Source organism: Malania oleifera, chromosome 13, assembly GCF_029873635.1.
Source record: "Malania oleifera isolate guangnan ecotype guangnan chromosome 13, ASM2987363v1, whole genome shotgun sequence".
NCBI lineage: Eukaryota > Viridiplantae > Streptophyta > Magnoliopsida > Santalales > Ximeniaceae > Malania > Malania oleifera.
Genome location: NC_080429.1, coordinates 7,886,797 through 7,908,198, shown reverse-complemented (window position 1 = coordinate 7,908,198; position 21,402 = coordinate 7,886,797). Strand labels below are relative to the sequence as shown.

General features: G+C 36.6%; 1 protein-coding gene across 10 annotated transcripts; it reads left to right on the top strand.

The window, feature by feature from the left end:
• The first annotated feature begins 290 nt into the window (after positions 1-290).
• Positions 291-17,185, top strand: LOC131146419 (uncharacterized). 10 transcript variants are annotated; one of them, XM_058096028.1, is made up of 12 exons: positions 293-857; positions 1,023-1,121; positions 1,252-1,358; positions 5,733-5,926; positions 6,157-6,265; positions 6,428-6,747; positions 11,918-12,047; positions 12,162-12,310; positions 14,439-14,517; positions 14,616-15,593; positions 15,681-16,145; positions 16,816-17,185. In XM_058096028.1, the coding sequence occupies exons 1-12, from the start codon at positions 784-786 to the stop codon at positions 16,983-16,985; spliced, it is 2,874 nt and encodes a 957-aa protein (XP_057952011.1). In that variant the 5' UTR covers positions 293-783; the 3' UTR covers positions 16,986-17,185. The 10 variants fall into 10 exon arrangements, with proteins under 10 accessions (XP_057952006.1, XP_057952002.1, XP_057952011.1 ...); XM_058096027.1 differs by having other exon boundaries at positions 14,613-15,593; XM_058096023.1 differs by having other exon boundaries at positions 291-857; positions 12,150-12,310; positions 14,613-16,145.
• Positions 17,186-21,402: the final 4,217 nt, after the last annotated feature.

Sequence of the window (21,402 nt, the reverse complement as noted above, 5' to 3'; positions counted from 1 at the left end):
TATTCGAGACACGAAACAATGTCTTAGTACTTTCATCTCAAAATTATTATTATTATTATTATTATTATTATTATTAGTATTGGTTAAGCCGGGTGTTCTGGCGCCCTCGGCTCATCCAGCGACTGATCACCGGTGGCATCACGAGACACTCAAACCAATACCTCGCCCATGCTGTATGGCCCCATAGCCAACCCAGGAGGTAAATCAAGTTTTTTGCTCCAGGACAAAAATGGGGACAAAAAAAACATATATCCACACATATATATATATATATATATATATATATATATACACACACACACATATATATAGTGCCAGTCCGTCGTCGTTCCGTAGTACCCCCACCCAGTGGTCCCAGGGGCTCAGTTTCATGGCGCTAGAGATGTAACGGGTAGAACCCTGCTAATTTTCTCTCGAATTTTCTCGCGAAAATCCTCCTAGAAAATATTCGCACCTCCGCCATCGCGACGCTTGGATATACTCAGCTGTAGCCTGTAGACCGTCTGAATATTTAGTAGCTAACTTTCAGTTTTTTGTTTTCATCATATTTGATTGTAGAAAAGTAACGATAGAATGGACACTTCAGTCTGTGTGTAAAGATCTAGATCTCTAGGTTTTGTCAATACGATGCAATGATAGCAATTGTAGATGATTGAGGCAGGGAGCTAAGATTTTGATCGTAGGAATTCTGGCAAAATTTACAGATTAGAATTTTCTATACAGCAACTTTTCCCCTATTTGTTCTCTCCTAACCTCTCCCCTCCCCTCCCCTCCCCCGAGGAAATGAGCTCGGAAAGTGGAGACCAGTGTTCAACTGTGCAGTTGGAATCAGATAAGAGTAATCAAGAAATTAAGAAGTAATTATTCCAGTTTCCATAGCATTCGTGCTTCTGTTGGTGTTTTTTTTTTTTCTGTTTTTGTTTTTGTTTTTGATTTTTTTTACGATCCGACTCACGTATGCGTTCATATATTTGCTGATTCATTTGGTATTAATCGATCGTTTTGTTTCAATAATGGTTCAGAAAGTGGAAAATTTCGTATACTAGAGATTTTATTTTATCTCTGTCTGAGTTGGATGCATGCCAAGAGCTACCAAGTGGATTTGACCCCTCAATTTTGCTGTAAGACGCAGCGCTACTGGCTTGGTTGATCTATTGTTGTTATTGTAGTTGTAGTCTGTGATTTTTGTTGAATTGCTAATATTTATTTATGTATGTGGACTTTTAATGAGGTGATGTTTGCTTGAAACAGTGAATTTGAGGATGAGAACAATGGCATATCGGGTGAGTATTATAGAGGAATATGTGGCAAATGGGAAAACATTTCATCTGGACCCAGTGACAAAGATTGTCATTCAGGTTTGCAGTTTAACATCTGATAAATGCTCAGCTTAATTCTCTGTTAGTAATCTTACATATCAGCTATTTATTATCTATAAAAATGTTCACTGGTAAATTTCATTGTTTTTAATTTCTGCACTCCCTATTAATCTTTAATCTAATCTGGTTATGCTACCTACAGGTTTCTTTTTATTGGTACACAGGAAGAAACATGGGTTGGTACACCTCTCACTTTCGAGGCATTTGAACGTGTCTCTTGGGTGTTATATAATCTACATAAATATTATGCATGAGGTTTAGACCTTTTGAGCAAATTAGTTGATTTTAAATTGGTAAGGTCCGTAAGGACGTAGTAGAGGCTGTCTTAGTAGGTGATAGAATAAGTGTAAATGTCATGCAAATTTCCCACAAAATTTCCCCAACTTTGATGGCTCCAAGTCCCACTTGTTCTGGCCAATTTCCCAAATTTAAACTTGTTGCTTTGTTATCTTGCAAGCATAGAGATAGAACAAGACACAAGCAAAGGATTTATAAGGAGCAATACTTCCCAACCTTTAATGTTTGATTAAGACAAAGGAAAGACACTCTACACATGCAGGAACACACACACACACACACACACACACACACACACTAATTCTCTGGTGTTTTAGGCATGCAACATGTCAATTTAACAGACTTGAGGACCTCAACTGTCAATAGGTAGGTTGGCAATTGACGGCCCCAACTGTGTAGGTTGTGCTGGATGCAACTAATGTGCCAATAAGACACTAACCCACTCTAATTTCATTTGCATGGCTGGAATGTTAAACCCTTGGGACTCCCTTAAGACAAAGGAATGCAAGTCATCCTTTTCAAGAAACTACCCTGTGGCCAACATGTCAATAAACTGCCCATGTCCTTGAGTAGAGTAGATGACCTGCAGGTCAAATCTTTGTGCTGTGCATCAATTCAGCTTAATCATGTCACTTCTCACGCATGAGCACATAGCCACATGACATTAGATTTTGTAAGACATACAACTGAGTCAAATGCCCACATATCCACATAATCGAAACTAGAGCAGTAGCAATGCATTCAAAGACCATGGACCCAACCACATCCATCTTTGATCATGTTGAGCCTCCATCTAGGCACCTCAGTGACTGTTTTAGCGAGATGCTATGTGCTCTCTGCTTAGCAACATACTGTATTGTATAAAACCCATGACAAGCCATCTCTTGATGCTGCCTTGGCATATGACCTAATGGTCCTCATGCCTCGGCCATGTCAAGTGCTCAAGAGGCTGACACGAAGTCAGTTCGGATGTTGGAATCTGGCCTTGGTTAAATTTGCTGCAGTGCTGTTGACTTTGAATGGAAACTGGAAATATATATGTACAATAATTGCTAGTCATCTCAAATGAGGAAATACAACTCGTATATCATTAATTAAAAATTAGGTAACATTAGCATCATTCACGCAATTCTTCATTTTATCTCCAAGCAAGCATGTCAATGGTATGTGGGAACTCGACCAGGCCCTTGAATGGATTAATTTGTACGTCTATTAATGCAACTCCACATCTTTTTTGGGTACATGGTAGCTTGCAATGGCCCAAAGGGGCAGCACAAATCTACACATATTCCCTTTCAACATACTCCCAACCGGGAATTGAACCCTGACCTTCCCACATGGGGGGCCAGACAATAAATCAGTTGCTGTATTAATGTAGCCTCCAGTCTTAATTTCTGTCATGGTGTTAGAGGGACCATTTATTTATTTATTTTGGTAAAAGAGGGCGGCACCTCCATTTATTTATTAATAAACCCTCACTTTTGGTGGAGGAATACCGTGGTTAAAAGTTAAAACCAACCAACCAAATTAGGACAAACAAAATTAAATATAACTAAAAAAATAGATAAAAACCTAAAAACAACAAAAAACAAAACGAAATACACCAAACGAAACTCTAGAGATGAACTAACGACGAATGGAAACAAGACCCCACCTATTCATCCGAAGGATACTTTTCAAATAACGTGGTAGAGGGACCACTTAGTCTGCATTCAGTTTCAGGAATCCTTTTCCATTTTCTATCTCTATTTTCTATTTGCGTTTTCCATAAACAATTGTAGAAAACACATTTAGCTGCTGGTATAATTTTTTTCCCCCAAAAGTAAAAAAGTCTAAAAAGGGGTTTCGAAAGCTTACTTTCCAAGTAGGTGAAAGTTTTCCCAAGCTCTCTGTTTCGCCTTGCACTCATCATCTGCAAATTAGATGAACAGCAACATCAAAAACAACATTCAAAGCCTTGGGCCTTAGGTCGGATCGGCTACATGAATCCTTTTCCACCAATTTATACGATCATGGGCAATTTTCTTTGACAAATTCAAGGCTATTGAATCATTACTCACTATCTCATTTCAAATTATTTTAGGCCTAATCCCTTCTTCTACCCCTTATAGTAACTAGCTCACTTATCACTAGTGCCCTTTATGGCCTACAGTTACAGATGCCAAAACCATCTGAGTTGCCCTCTTTTTTGTTTCTTCTATAGGAGCTATGCTTAACTTCCCACAAATGTGTATTTTGCTTGATTTATCTTTAAAATTATACCACTCATCCACCTTAACATTCTCATCTCGATAGCTTCTACTTTTTAAAGTGTTGTTTCTTAATTGCCCAAAATTTTGATCCATATAGCATAGCTGGTTTACAATCGTCCTATAGAACTTCCCTTTTAATTTAAGGGTATTTTATGATCACACAACTAGTGACTGACAAGTTTTACACTAGCAATTAGCTACCTAACGTAACCCTCCTTCTTTACCAGGCTTGGGACCGCCTGTGTGTGAAGGATTAGGACTTTGAGTGCATTATAGTGGGAGTTTGAAAATTAGATGACCAAGAAAAAGAAAAAGAAAATAAGATATACCTTAAAATTACTGAGCAGAAAAAATACAGGGCTAAAACCTAGATATTAGATTCATAACACATCATGCATGCACATGATTAGCATAAACAAACACCATGTCTAATTCTTTTAGAAAACACACATAAGAAGAAGATAGTGTGAATAAGAAACAAAATAAAGCATGAAACAAAGAGTTTGCAGACAATAGCAGAGATTGAGAAAAATTGAAAGAGGAAGAAATTGAAAGAGAGATTTTTCCGAAAAATGCCTAATTTTCCACAAGTGAATGCATTTTTTTCCCAGTTTACATGTATTTTGTTAATTTATGTTTCTCAGAGAACATGATGCTTTGTGGCCCTTTCTTTTCTCTTCCCCTGCCTACTCAACCAACCAACCAACCAACCACCCACTGAAACATGAAAACAAAATGTTGGCTGCGCATTAATAATGGCAAAAAAGCCGTTGGAAGTATTTTGGGATAAGTTGGCTAAATATATCAAAGTGTTAGTTGGTGAAGGGATGGAATGGTTTACCTCTGCTCTTTAAGAGAGATTTGAAAATGATCATCTTCATTACCTAGGATCAACAATTAATAATGGCTCCAAGATTGATGAGGACATTAAATATTGGATTAAAACAAGATAAATAAATTGGAGAAGTACCTCACTTCATAAAAAAAGTATTTCTATGGTGTCCCAATTGAAGATAAGATAGGGAGAGACTTGAGTTAGGTGGTTCATGCATATGCAGTAGAGACTGGGGTGCATCAGTGAGGAAGAATGACTTGGTTAAGGCAGAGGGTTTTGGCTGGAGAACAGGTGGACAAGGAAGAATGAGGGTTCACTGGGATTGAGATAGTAATGAATAAATAAAATCTAACTTAAAGTGTTATTGTTGTTATCGAGCAATATTATCATAAATTTTCTATTTGTCCCAGCTTCATCTTTGTGGTGGACTAGATACTAAGAGATAATATATATATATATATATATATATATTTTTTTTTGAGAACTTGGAGCCAACCTGAAGTTATTCTTGTGACCTTCACAGCCTTCCTGCAGTATTCTTGCTTTGTCTTACATTGAAGGTGGCCTTGGTAAAAGGCTTAAATTTCCAACGCTTTGCGGTGGAATATATATGTATAATTTTTATAATTTTCAAATTTACTGCTAACTAGATAACTTGATTATACAAGCATAATCATCTTAATAGTCTGCATTCACATAATAATTTTGTTAGTCCTGCATCCTAAGCTGGACTCCTGGTAGCATATATGTCATGTGCCCTATCTGGCAGTCTGACAGTTAAGAATTACGGAATAAAATTTTCACCCTTCTGTTATTGCATGGTTGTCATGTTACTGTTCAGTCTTGATGTTATGCATAGGAAAATGGAGTTTCCTTCCCTGGATTCTAGCCTTGTTGATAATGGCCAAATAAAAGTTAGTGCTGCATTGGATATTTTTGGTTTTTTGAACCATACATTTTATCACACAGATTCTGGAAGACAGTACGGTAACCAATATAGACGTTCTTGGCAAAATCCTGAGCATGATGGGCTTCTGGGAAAAGGTGCTTTTCCAAGAGTATCTGGATATGTAGCTGGGGCTTTAGCTCCAAAGGTTCGCGGAAATGATCACCAACAACTCAATAGGACTCATGAGCCATACCGTCCTCCCCGCCCCTATAAGGTCCATTTTTTTCTTTTTTCTTTTTTAAATTAATTTTTTAATTTTTTTTTAACTTTGTATTTTTGGTTGGCACTGGTATATTTCTATGATACCTATGGTTCTGTATTAAAGTACCCGAAAGTGTTTAAGTAATTGTCAAGTATCCTCTTTTTGGTGTGTAAGAAAATGAATCAAATAACAATTCCAAGATAAAGACATCTGGTTCAATATCTCATGCGTCCTTGTTTCAGGCAGTGTTGAATTCTGGTAGAGAAAGTAAAGACTCGTATAATGATGAAACATTTGGTTCCGCTGAATGCCTGAGTCAGGAGAGGGAAGAGGAAGAAAAGAGAAGAAGAGGTAAATTTCCTTTGGTATTTGCCTTCTACTATTTTTTTGAGTTGGTCTTATGTTTTTTGTTTTTTCTTTTTCCTTTTTTCATTTTTCATGTCATCATAGCTACTGCCTGTTATGGTTGATCAAATAAGTCTCTGACTCTGACAAACAACTTCTCATGCTCAGATTCCTTTGAGTTGATGAGGAAGGAACAGAAAAAAGCAATCGAAGAAAAGCAAAAACAGATTGCAGACGAGCATAAAGAAAATGTTTACCCGGATATTGCCAGATCGGTGGAGGATAAAGGAAATGATAAGAGACTTGTGAATAAAAGCAATGAATTAGAGGACTATGTGGCACCACTAGCTTCAAATAATGATTCTTCTAAGAGTTCTTTTTCCACCCAAACTCCTGCAGCCAGGCCACTTGTACCCCCAGGTTTTACCAATAGAATCTCAGGAAAGGATCTTGGAACAGAAACCTTAAACTGCTCTTCAAGAAGAGAGGTAATAAGTTTGAGTGCTTGTTGCACAGCTTGGAACAGGCAGAAATTTTATGTTCACATATTCTTCCTCACAACAATTTTTTTTTTGGGTAAAAATAGAGCAAAAACTTCTCAACACATGCATCTATGGGTTGATTTCACTTATAAAAAGCAAATATGCTTCTAATACATTAATCCAGACTCCACGAATACACTTATTTGAATTTTTTTGCGGTTAACTATTGATGTATATTTTGGGTTGTCTGCTAGGTAAGTTTTGCTTCCTTGACATCTTACTTTTTTTTCTTATACAGTCTGCATTATTCTTCTAAAGTTGTTCACGTGTGGTACTGTTTGGATATTCATTCAAGTCTACAATATAAATGTCAGATTTTCTTGTTGGTTCACAAGTATTTGAAGGTCCTTTTTGAAAAATTGAAAAAGGGAGTACACTTCTAATTTGCATGAAGTTCCCAGGGTTTCTCTTTTTTGATCTGTTGATCTGCTTCATGGTAGTCCTGAGATGACTACAATACATTTTCTGGGTTGGACACTTCTAAGTGCATGTAGCTTGGTGTTATTGCTTATGGAGGTTACACTAATTTGTCACCAGGAAAAAAAGACATATGAGCACCCGATGTGCATGTCTTGGTTAACATTGGCCTCAATTGCAAGTTTGCAAACATTCGATTGTGTCTCTGGTTGACATTGTATTATGAGAAGATTTTGTTAAATTGCACATTGTACAATGGTATTTCTGTGTGAATTGCCATGGTTACTAGCCATTTCCGGCTGTCTGTTCCAAATTATAGTGTGAGAAAATTTTCGTTCAAGTGCATGGTTCTACTTTTGCCTGCCCTTCCTCTATCTTTCTCTCTTATGTATGTGCACAGAACACACATTCAAAATCTCTCTTATGCATGTGTATGGAACACACATTCAAAATCTAGTATTCAAAAAGGGGTGGGGGGGGGGGGTGGTAAGATAAATTTTGTAGTATAGGTACTGCATTACTCTTTTCCCATTGGGGAATGTATACATAATAAAAGGAGTAGAGAAGTTGCTGCTTTCTCAAAATAGAGTGTAATCCATTGACGAGTGTGGAGCATTGCTCCTTTTTTAGTTTGAATTTCCTCTTTTCACTTTCTTAGCCAGGTTGTTGACCATGAAGGAAGGATAATGTTCTATTTTGATATCTTTTGTTATGTTGACCAAATTAAGATAAATTTTGCAGTATAAGTAATGCATTACTCGTCTCTGTTGGGCCAAGTGCACATAATTAAAAGACTAGAGAAGTGGCTGCTTTCTAAAGGAGTAGAGAAGCGACTGATCTCTTGAAATAGAGTTTACTCTATTGAAGAGTGTGGAGCATTGTTTCTTTTCTAAGTTTGCCTCTTTGCACTTTCTTAGCCAGATTTTTTACCATGGAGGGAGAAGGTTTTATTTTTGATCTTTTTGTTATTTTGACCGAGGTAAGATAAATTTTGTAGTATAACTAATCATTACTTGTCTCCTGTTGGGGCAAGTGTACATAATTAAAGTGGCAGAGAAGTGACTGCTTTCTCGAAAGGGAGTGTAGTCTATTGAAGAATGTGGAGCGTGTGGAGCATTGTTTCTTTTTAAGTTTGAATTTTCCTCTTTGCACTTTCTTAGCCAGATTATTGACTAGGAATTTTATGTTTGTATTCAGAAAATTTAAAATTGGTAGGAAGAGGTGCTATTTGAATCTTTTATTATTTTGATCAAGGTAAGATAAATTTTGTAGTATAAATAATGCATTACTCATCTCTTTGTCATTTTGAGCAAGTTACGATACATATTGTAGCATACAATGCATTACTAATCTCCCGTTGGGGCCAGTGTGCGTAACTGGTAATTGAAGGAGTAGAGAAGAAGCTGCTTTCTTGAAATATTGTAGTCTATTGAAGAGTGTGGAGCATTTTTATTGAGAGGATGCTGTGTCTAATTTTTTAAGTGCTTTTACCGCTTCAGCATCATGACAGAAAAAGAGAGGACCTTGCTCTTGCATTGCTTCCTTTCCTTAACGGCTGGTTATTTGGTATATTGGTCAATGGTATCTGACTTTTAGTATTAGGATTATGACTAGGATTTTCTCTAGAGATTTTTAGAGGAGGAGGTTAAACAACTCAATGGTGGCGGTTTTAATTAGACAAAATATGGTATTTCCTATATAATGAAAAGTTGACATGGTTGTATGAGGGATGCCTGCTTGTCACTAGCTGAACACTTCACACCTCTTGAAGGGCCGTGAGGCACTAGTGATAGCACTCTTGCACTTTTAGACTCTACCATGTAGAGTTTGAATTCGTAGTAGCATGAACCATCAAGTCCATCTTGGTAGTAAGATCCCTCATTATGTAAAGCTTCTATCATAGTGCGGAAATCCTCTAACAATTCCACCACAATACCTTATGTTTTTGTGATCCCTCCAAGCATCAACAATTCAACAAGTTTGTCCCTCTCCAAGGCCACATGGTTGGCTGTCTCAGCCTGCACCTCTAGCACCTGAATTCTGGTGTTGGTTGGTATGGTCTCTTATTGATGCTTCACACAATCCCATAATATGAAAGCAACCGAATTTGCAAAGCAATGAGCCAAGTTTTGATACCAACTATAATGGGCTAAACACTTCACAACTTGTGAAGGGCCTTGCAATACTAGTTATAGCACTCTTGTTTAACTAGTTAGTCGAAAGTATACTACGGTTTTATCACATGAATAATTTGTCAACCATCGAATACAAAGTTAAGCAAAAGCAATTAACAAGCATGAAAGTAGACAAGAATCATGTAGGGAACTGTAAAACAATACAATTCATTATTAACACTTCCTAGGCATTGTGTGTTTAGCGAGGTAGGAAAGTAGGGTAAACATGTTTTCAAAATGAATGAAAGACATTGACCTCTCCTAAGGTTTGATGAAAAGACAAGAACCTCTCCTGAGGTTTCAAAAACCCCATAGACGTCCCTTGAAATTTCAAAATTCCACATACCTACGGTGACATTTGATTTTTTGGTATTCTTACATTCCTCAAAAAGTTTCTCCTTTTGTCAAATATAAGGGGAGGTCCATTTTTTCTTGGCTAACCTTAGGGGAGGTCTGTCAAATTTTTGAAACCTTAAAGGAGGTCCTTGGAATTTTTGAAACCTCAGGGGAGGTGCATGTCTTTTTGCTGACCTCAAGGGAGGTAAGTGTCTTTTACCGTTACAAAAAGCTAGTGAGTTTTACAATGACTGATGAACAATCATCCTCCCCTAAAGAGCTTTCTACACTATTCTACCTCTAACACTAGAAAACATCGAAGTGATCAAATTGACCGAGGAGTCATACTCCCAATTTTACACTAAGGCATTATCTTACTCAAAAGTTAAAACATACATTATTATTTACATGATAGTTACCCATTCCATGTACACAAGACAAGCAGCCATAGACAAGCATAATGCGTTGAACAAGCTTAGCTCGTGACACCACTGCAAGTCAACAATATGAACTTGAAATAATATTGTATACAATCAGCTAAATGGTGGGTTAAGGTTAAAATATAGTAGAGGTTTTTTGGTTTGTAAGGTTGAAGGAGAGGTATTGGGCTTTAAACATGAAGAAGGACTGGATATTTTAAGGTTTAAAGGTGAAGCGTTGTTGGATCTTTGGAAAATATCTAGCTATGTGTTTGGACAGAAATATTTAGGGTATAGACTGCTAGAGTGCTTATACTGCATTTGGGAGTATGCATTCAAGTATTGGATTTGGAATTGTGTAGATTGTGTCCAATTCCATACTATTCCAAATTCAAGGCTCAAACATCATGCTCTTGAGCAGAAGCTTAGGTGGGTGTTCAGCTTAAAAAGATCACGAAATCAATGTTTCTTGTGTGCTAAATGTGCTTCCAGCAGTGCTGTAAGTAAAATGAAGAAAAAGTAGAAAATAGGAAAAATCTAGGTGTCCACTGGAAATGTCTGGCATCACATGTGTTTATTGCCAATTAAGTGAAATGAAGTTTCACCAGACATGTTTCCTTTACTGGTATTAGAATCTGCGCATGCTGTTCATTCATTTTGTTGATTACTCTTCTGAATGCCTATCATTTTTCTCTTATTATGTGTATCTTAACTTTTTGATTGGAGGAAAGATATGCTGCCAAATAAAGAATATGAAAAGAAAAACAGAGAGAAAATAAAGAAGGAAAAGGAGAGTCGGTCAACCATGATTTTTAATCAATACCCAAAAGATCTTTCTAAAACAATCTTAAGCCACTCTTATGTTGGGAGGTTATAGCCCTTGAAAGCACAACACACTTAGGGTGAGTCTTCTCCTCCCCCCCACCCTGCCCGCCCGGGGGGGGGGGGGAGGGATGAATTCCCCTTTTAAGAAACCAAAAGTTGGGTGTAAGATGTTTGGTAAACAGCTTTTTGAGCTTTTAGTTTGTAAGAGTAATGGATTTGGAGCTTTTGAAAGAGAAAAGTTGGTTTTCTTTCTAACAGATGATTTTATTCTATTGGCATCCGTAATTTTTATCAAATATTGCATAATTAACCTCACATTATTTACGCATCTTAAAATGGCATCTGATAATTAAATCATTTCCGGCATCTTACATCTTTTTGGCCAAATAATCAAGACCTACTTTTTCTTTTTAAATAGCTTCTTTTTTACAAGGGCCAAACAAGTTTTACAACAGCATGAATCATCTACTTTTTAGTAGTACATTTTTAAATGTTCCTTTTTCATCAGCCACAGAGGGGCCAAAGCCGCCAAACTAAGTCTTACAATGCCTATAGCACATGTATGACAGCGTGTACAGACTACAAAGCCTTGATAGCTTTACCCATGCACATATTTGTACAATGTTCTTTCGTACTTAGCCTGAGGGAAGTTTTATAATTATTTGCCATGTGATAAGCTAAGCGAAAATGTGGACACTTGTTCCTCATGAGTCAACAATATATCCAAATACCGCCCTCAAAGCATAATGGAGCCATATATGGTCATTAACCAAAAATGGTTAGTTCTCCAAAGAAGGGAAACACGCAAAATAGGAGAAACTAAACCTAATCCACGTTAGCAATTTTGAATATTGTTAGCCGAAGATTATGTTATATGCCTAAATTTTATGAGCTGCCCTTTTGTTTGTTTGTTATCTATAGTTTACTTATTTGTTGCTTCTGTAGGCTGGGAATGATGAATTTGAAGATAGCCTGCCAAGTGGCAAAAGTAAACCTGGGGCAATGATGGCTTCTGTAGAGGAAATACATATGGACAAGCATGTTGGTTCCAGTTATCAGCAGCATGAGCCTGAAAGTATAACTGTTCCTTTTAGAAATGAAAGCAAGAAGATTGCAGTTTCATCCTTTGATGTTTTTGGTTTTGACAGTTCGTCACACACAGTTTCTAATTTATCAGAAGTCCGTGCAGCTCGGGAGGAGGAAGACACAAATTCTGGTAAAGGGGTTGTGACTGGGGACAACATGACTATGTTAGGTGAGGATCATTCAGCATTGACTCTTGATAAGAGTTCTGACAATGGTACGGTGAATAGTGGTGATTCATCTAGTTTCATAAAGGTAATCATGATCTTGGATTAAAACTTGATAATTTTCTTTGTAGTATTTTATTTTCTTTCCATGACTTTTATATTGCGTCATCTGTGTCATGAGATGCCCTGATATTTTCTAAATGAATTGGGAAAAAAAACAGGATAAGATATTGTATTGTTGTATTACCTGACAGAAAATATTAAACATGAAACCCACATACTTCATTCCATTGTATTGAACATTTAGAATTAGGTCCCAGGTTGTCACCATCTGACCTCCTCATGGGTTCAAGGCATGGAAACAACCTTTTGCAAAAATACAAGTAAGGCTGCGTACTGGACCCATGATGGTCTGTTCCTTCCCCAGAACCCGTATATGCAGGAGCTTTGAGCACTGGGTTGCCCTTTTTTATCTACTAAATTAACAAAAATGTTTTATTGTATTGATCTGTATACACAAAATATGTTGTAACATAAATTATAAACTATTACTATATTCAACTGTCAAAAGACAAACAACTTGGCCATGTATATGCTCGTCTGATTACTAACTATGCTATGTAAGTTGTGTCATTGTACCTCTTAAGGTTCAACCGAGTTTCCAGCTTCGAGGTATATGAGGTTTGATTTTCACTGGAAAAATTCCTAATGTAATGCCATCAGATTTTAGTCTATACTATAAATTCTTATCTTCTGGCAAGGGGACAGATACAACAAATTATTATAATCCTGATGATGTCGCCTGTCTGACCATTTATGCATCTGTTGTCCATTTGTGCGCAGGCATGTATCTGTTTATATTCTTGTTTGAAGAATTAGAGGCTGTTCAGTGTAGAATTTAGTAACTACATAATGAGTTGCATATCAAATGGCATAATTGATTGTGCTTTAATTTTTCTACTAAAAAAGATCATTTGCACATGTCATGGATGTTGTGTTGGTGATTGTCTGGTGTGCCAAATCTTTTAGGGAGGACCTACACGATAATTTTTTCTTTGTTGATCTAGGTTAATAATTTTTTTCTTGTGATTAGGTGTAGTATAAAGGTGATATTTACCCCTCATTATATCAACATATTCAATTTTCCTCAAAATTAGAAATTTAGAAGGAAGTTAATATTTGTATCTAGGTTTGGAAGTAAGCTTTTAGATTCTAGAAGATGTTTCAATTATTTTATTTTAAAATTTTATGTTGACTGGTTGCTTTTTTTATACCTTGCAAGTGGAAGTGTTTGCGAATGGTAGTTTTTTTTACCCCCTGAAATGGTAAATTTAACAGTGTATCCTAATATGGTTAGTAATAGAAATGGTGCAAATCTTGTTCGCTTTTATAAATAAAGTTTTATTTATTTATTTTTATAAAAAAAAGTCCTCGTGTAATATCAGTTACTGTACAAATTTATGAACAATAAACATTTTATCACAAACATATCTGTGTTCATATATCTTTATGGCCAAGAAGGCACATTTGACATCCTCACCCAGCATGAATGAAGGAAAGTTAGGTTTGAAATATTATGTGCTTGTCTAGATATCATATGACGTGTTATGAGTGTGTAGTCAGGGTACTTTGAGAGGCATGGGTAGATATAGTAACACTTATGCAATAGACTTGTATATTTATTTGTATTTTAAAAAAAGGCAAGGGGATTTTTGTTTAACTCAATGTTTTACACTCTTTAACACTTCTGCACTTCTATACATTATATTGAAATTATCTCTCCGTGCTAGCATTAGTTCTTCATGGTTTCCATTGCTCAAATTTTTTGAAAAAAATGAGATGCTGTGGCTGAGTTTTTGTGCTTAAATTATGCAGAGAGGATACATATCTAAATAAATAATGAAATAAAATTTACCCAGTGTGAGGAGATATTTAACTGGAAACATATGAAATGAGGCAAATCAAGAATAAAATAGAAGAACTGGTGTTATGTTGCAAAGTTTTTAAACTGGTCTTATTTGCATTTTTCTGTATTTGTTTACAAGTTGATGGTGAAATCCTTATAATCACCTCTGGAATCCAATTCTCATGATTGTATAAGATGCTGGCAATTTATTCTTCACTCTCTTCCTGAAAGTTAAAAGTCTAATATTGGCAACTATATGATCTCTAGATTGTGGCCTGAGTAACCTGACTCCTGTCTGTTGCCCTTCTAGCATTATGACATTGGAGCTAATTGTTCCGAGAGCCCCATAACAATTACATCCAAGTTTTCTCATTGGTTTCTTGATGGAGGTATGCTCATGTGCGTTCACTGAGCTTTTCTAATTTGGATATTTTTATTCTCTAATATTTTATTTTCTTGTATTGTTGATTCAATTTCACATCAGAAGAGAAACAAGCTGGTGGCATCTCATCAGGCAACGTGACTGGTAGATCTCTAGCTCATGGAATGTCTATTGGAAAAGGGTCTGAGCACAATCTGCCGACTGTGTCTTCTGAGAGTAAGGAAGTTACATATAAGCTTACAACCTCTGTTACAGATGGGATCTCTGAGCAGTTGTATAGCAGCAATGAACCAGCTGTAGACGCCCGTATTCTTACATGTGAGGACCTTGAACAGTCGATTCTTTCGGAGGTTAGTGGACAGTGTCCATTTCAGCAAGTCTCTGTGCAAGACAAGGGTGCTCGTGTTTCAGAGTATGAGCAACCAAATGCTGGAAGTGACAATAGTGCATCCCAACACCTTCTTTCTTTGTTACGGAAGGGGACAAGCTTGGAACATCTGGCAGCATCTTCCAAACAAAACATGGGATCCTTTCACGGACAATCATTTGAAATTCTTGGGAACAGCTATGGGCATAACACTTCAACCAGAGGAAATGCTGAAACTTCTGAGAACTCGATTCTCAAACCACAACCTGGTTCTGGATTCATGGAGGAGTTAAAGTCAACTGAAGGATTAGTTCCTGTTCAGAGAGTCTCTGTGCACAGGGTTCCAAGGAATGATGTTTCACACTCTTTTGGATTTTCATCTCCAGTGTCAGATAGTGATCTCTGTCCTTCCATAGTTGAGAAAGACAGATCCATTGGGATCAGTTGTGAAGGCATTCTGGCCTCAAACTGTGGTAAGCAAATTGGATTGGATATGCTCCACACGAATCGGACAGTCTCTGATAATGCTCCTGCTGGAATAGGTTCAAGTCTCCAACTTGGGCAGGGGATGAAAGTCAGTCCTGTCACAAAATTTGATGTGGCAGCTGATTTGGCAACTGAGATTTGTTTGCCTGAAGAGGACAGTTTAATTACAGTTGATGATCCCATAATTCCTCTGCGTTCAATGTCCATGGCTTCTGAGAATGCAGTTAAAGGTGACTTCTTAACCTCAAATACCCCAGTTAATATTGCTGAGAGATTAGCTGCCCGAAACATTGCTGTGTGTAATGAAAGATCTACAGGTTTGGAAGGCCCTCCTTTTCTTCACGGCTCTTATGATGTTACGGGTTTGGAGACTCCTTATCACAATCTGCGCATGCAGGGGTCTCACCCTCAATTTCGTCACATTCATATGAATCATGGGAGGCATTATTTCCATCCAGCAGGCTCTCCTCAAGTTCACATGAGTCCGCAAATTAAGTCCATGGATGTAAAATCCTATTATAACCTTTCACCCCCTGACCATGATTTTATGGCAAGTCTGCATTTGCGTCCTTCCCTACGTGTTCGTGCTGAAGCAACAGGGTTTGATAATCCAGTTCACCGATCACTGTTACAACAGATGCATGTGCCAGGAAATTTGTCTTCACCCCATTCTCACTCTATTAATCAAATGGCTCTTTCTACGGGGGAGCTGAATCCAATGCAAAGTTTTCACCTGAATCATCAGCAACCAGGCTATGGGGGTGTTCGAATGCCAAATCAAGGTAATGCATCCTTTACTGTATTGAAACTTGGGCCAAATTTCCACAGAGTAAATGCATCACTCTATGAAGGTGGCTGAGGAGGTTTTCTGCCACTTTTATAAATTTATGTATTTATTTATTTAACATGTGTTTGGGAGCCTAGATTTTAAACTTTAGATTTGAACTTGTATGGATTTAGAAAAAATGCAATACAAATATATCGAGTTTTGTTTAAACTTGTACAAATCCGAATCCAAGAACTGAAATTCATGCTCCCAAACACTCGACTCTTGTATTCACCAATTTGAGGAGCCATTTCATGCTTTCTAATTAATAAGCATGACTGGAATAATTCTAAGGAGTTTCAAGAGATAATGTCAGTAACGATATCTTCCGCATCATTTTCAACGGTAGCAATGGTTTTGATTTTTGAGGGTCTCTTGGATGCCCTATAAACACACAATTCATGGGATAGTGCCATAGCCTACATGCCATTGTTTGGGACATGGAGAACAAGTCCCAGATTTGGAATTTGCTGGATCTGGAATTGTGCAATCAAATCCAAGGATCGACCTTGGTGCATCAGAATGCACCGCTATTCTATACGGTGTTGATTATTTGAGACTGGACTGGAATTGGTCGTAAAGAGTTCTAACATAACATTGTTTTCATATTTTGTGGCATTCTCCAGATGCTGTTGGTGTTGGAGGAAGCAATAATCAGTTACCATTGGAGAGGCTCCTTGAGCTGGAATTGAGAGCAAAGCAGCTCCACCCGTCTGCTGTGGCTGTGCGAGGTCAGGGGACTTATGGTAGACAGGTTGACATGGGCAATTGGCATCAAAATAGATCACTTTGGTAGTGATGATTGGGTTGGATGCTTTCGTCTTTTTTTTTCTTTTCTTTTCTTTACTTTCGTTCTCCTTTCATGGATCTTGACCTCTTGGTAGACTTGTAGATATCGATCTGCTTAGGCCTTGTTTGGTATCATTTGTTTTCGTTTCAGTATAGTTTAGAAACAGATGGGGATCGACCGCTTTGTCAATGTTGCTAGTTTTCAAATTTTGTTGTGTTTTCAGTTTTTATTATTCAAATTTCAGTTTGTGATTTCACTATTACGAAAATTAAAATAAAAAATTTGAAAAGTAATACAATAATCAGATAGCAACTTTTATTATCAAGGCCATATTTGTAACAAAGTTAGAAAAAACATTTTCACCAATTTTCAACCTTGATATTCAATTAGATTTTTCTTGGAATAAGTTAGTTCAATGATACAATAATTATGTAAAAAACTTGTGATTTATTTTAGGTTTTTATTATAATATTTTTCAGTTTGTATTCTCATACATTTTCACTGTTCTAATTTCTAATTATGCTTATTAATTGCTATGTGATTCAAGGAAAAGATAGTGAACGTATGGTCAATTAGATTTTTAGTTTGTTTTAATTTTAGATTATCAATCATACAAGCTTTTTTGTTTTTCTGTTTTAATTCGTAATTATTTAATTTTTACTTATATTATCATGAATTTGGACAAGAACGCCAAAACACCCATTACTTTTTAGAGTGTAGCAAGATATAGTTAGTTCTAAAATGTATGCAATTTCATTGGCAATCAGAAAACATGTATCATCCATATGATTATATCACCATTTGAAATGTTTTAAAAAATAAATGTTTATTTAGAAAATTATTTTTTATGAGTACTTTTGTCGATAAGTAATGTTTAGTTTATACTCAAATAAGTACTTGTTTTTAAAAGTAATTTTAAACTATTATTTTTATGAAAAATAAATAGTTTTGAAAGACATTTTTTCAAAAAATTACTTGTCTAAAAAAGTATTTATAATAAGTAATTTTAGATTATTTTTAAATAAATATTTTTTTAGATATATATTTTTTTAAGAAAATGCAAATGATGCTTATAAAAGGGGATTATTTTGGTCCTTGGCCGAGGCACTTTTTGACACAAAGTCTCGAAAAGGCTTTTATTATCCATATAAAAGTTGGTAAATCAATTATTTAATTTAAATCTATAGGATTTTGCTACTGTTTGACTCTAAATGAAGAATGCGGAGCTAAGAAAGATGAAAATGCAAGGGAGAGATCTTTGGGTATATTGCTCACTTGTTGCGAGTTTTGTATATTCAAAGAATGTTGTACAGTAATAGTATATATAGAATACAAAGAAGTAATTAAAGAATCAATCAGTTTCTAACTACAAGAATAGTGTACAGGTATTTCTAACAATCTATTGCTGCAGGGAATAAATGCTGAGCTGTAGTGGGCCCCTGGTTGCAACCAATTTTATTCCCTTCAATCTTTAACAATCCCCCGCAAGGTGGAGAGTAGATGTCTTCTACTCCCATCTTGGATAAGCACAAATAAAAATTTTGTGTGCTTAAGCTCTTGGTGAAGATGTGTGCCACTTGCTGCTTGCTGGTTACATACTCTGTTGAAATGTAGCCCTCTTGAATCTTGTTTCTAACTAAATGACAATTTATCTTTATATGCTTTGTCCTCTCATGGAACATGGGATTTTTGGCAATGTGTATAGTTGACTTGTTATCATAGTACAAGAGAGCAGCTTGTGGATGGGCAATCTGTAAATCCCCAAGTAAATACTTCAGCCAAGTCAATTCACAACTGATATTTACCATTGCCCGCTACTCTGCCTCTGTAGAGGAGCTAGAGACCACACTTTGTTTCTTTGATTTCCAAGACGCCAGGGATTTCCCAAGAAACGCACAGTAGCCTGTCACATATCTCCTAGTGTCTGGACAAGCCCCCCCAATATGAATCACTAAAGCCTTTAAGTTGCATTCCTGAGTCTGCTTAATAGAACAAACTTTGTCCTGGTGACCTTTTGATGTATCGTAGTAATTTGTGAGCTACCTGCAAGTGTGGCACTCTTGGATTCTTCATGAATTGACTTAGCGTTTGGACTGAGTAACCTAACTTAGGTCTGGTTATGGTAAGGTACAATAGCCTAACAATTAACCTTCTGTAAAGAGCAGGCTTAGGAAGTAATTGTCCTTCTTCTTTGGACATTCTCTCATTTTGATATAAAGGAATCGTTGCTAGAGTAGAGCCAATGGTACCTGAGTCTCCTAAAATATCCAAAACATATTTGCGTTGGCATAAATGAATTCCCTTTGCTGTTCTGACCACTTCAATACCCAAAAGTACTTTAACTTACCAAGATCCTTGATCTTGAATTGGTCATCAAGAGATCTTTTCAATTGATCAATTGTACCTATATCATTCCCAACAACTATAATATCATCCACATATACTAAAATTCTTGTGAAAGAACCTTCAGTTACCTTTGTAAACAAACTAGAGTCTGCCTTGGACTGAACAAATCCTTGGTGAATGATGAAATTTGAGAGTTTCAAGTACCATTGTCGCGAGGCCTATTTGAGGCCATGCAAACTTTTGTTTAATTTGCATACTTTTCTCCCACTTTCATTAGGATACCTCGGGGGCAACTCCATGTATACCTCCTCCTCTAAATTCCCATGCAAGAAGGCATTATTGACATCAAATTGCTGCAAAAACCACCCTTTTACTGTTGCAATGGCCAGCAAGGTTCTTACAGTGACCATTTTTGTCACAAGAGAAAAGGTTTCATGGTAATCCAACCCCTCCTGTTGTGTGTATCCCTTTGCAACAAGTCTGACCTTGTATCTTTCTATACTACCATCAACGAGAAATTTGATTTTGTAAACCTATTTACAGCCTATTGGTTCTTTACCAGGAGGTAAATCCATTACAACCCCAGTATCATTGAGTTCAATAATAGTTATTTCAGCTTTCATAGCATCTACCCACTCAGATGATGTACTGGCCTCTGAGTAAGTTTTAGGTTCAGTGTGTGAGGTTATGGAGGTCACAAAGGCCTTGTGTGGTGTGGACAACTTATCATAAGATATGGTGGCACTCAGAGGAAAAGGCTTACCTGATCAATTCTGGTTTTTCAGCCAAGTTCTGGGATGGAAGAAGAGAAGTTGATTGCTGACATATGAAATCTTGCAAATGAGCAGGAGCTCTCCTTGTTCTAATTGATTTTCAGGGTAAATGTGTATGGGTGTTGTCATGAGTTTCTGTTTCAGGTCTGGAGTTATTTTCAGGATTGATCAATTCATTATTTTGGGAATCAAGTGTCTGAAGTGACTCTGTTTCTGAAGTGGTATTGGGGTTGACAGTCTCTCCAAAATAGTCATGAGTAGGTAAAATGGGAATGGAAATGATAGAGTTTTGAGTGAATCTTAATTCATTTGGATTTGGTGGTGGTTCAATGTTGCTGACATTAGTGTCAAGATGGTTGATCTTGTCTATTTTGAATGGAAAGACAGTTTCATAAAAAAACAACATTTCAAGAAATGAAAACCTTTCTAGTATCTAGGTCTAGAAGCCTATATCCTTTGACTCCAAAGGGATAACTAAGGAATATAGACTTTCTAGCCCTAGAATCAAATTTATATCTTCCATTGACCAAAGTGGTAGCAAATGCCAAGCACCCAAAAACCTTTAAATGTGCGTAAATGGGTTTTCTTTGGAATAAAATATCAAAGGGACTTTTATGATTTAACAATGGAGATGGAGTTCTATTAATGAGATATACAGTCATGAGAATGCAGTGGTTCCAATACTTCAATGAAATGCTACTTTGAAATTTTAGTACTCTTGCAACATTCAAAATATGTTGATGCTTCCTCTCAATAGTAACATTTTGTTGAGGTGTCTCCATACATTTCCTTTGGTGTAAAATCCCATGTTTTAGATAAAAATCATTCCTATCAAACTCTCCTCCAGTGTCTCTTCAAATGGTTTTTACTTTTGTTTCAAATTGGGTTTCTACCATTGCACAAAAGTTTTGCAAATTGGTACTGGCTTTTGATTTTGATTTCAACATGTTAGTCCAAGTACACCTACTGAAATCATCCAAAATAGTCAAAAAAAAAATACCTGCAACCATCATGAGTAATCTCATTACATGGACCCCATATATCATAATGTATCAGTTCAAAACATTTTTTGGATTGATGGTGGCTAGTAGGGAAGGGTAGCTTGTGTTGTTTAGCTAAAGGACAAATAAGACAAGGGTGACTATCAGAGGGTTTTGATATGCTGACTTTGGTATTTGTGTCGAATTGAGAGTAAGAAGAATGTCCTAATCTGTAACGCCCCAAACCCGCCAAGTGGGGCCCAAGGTGTTATGAGACTAATCACACGTCTTTGATACCATTCACGCAGCAGAACTAATTAAACA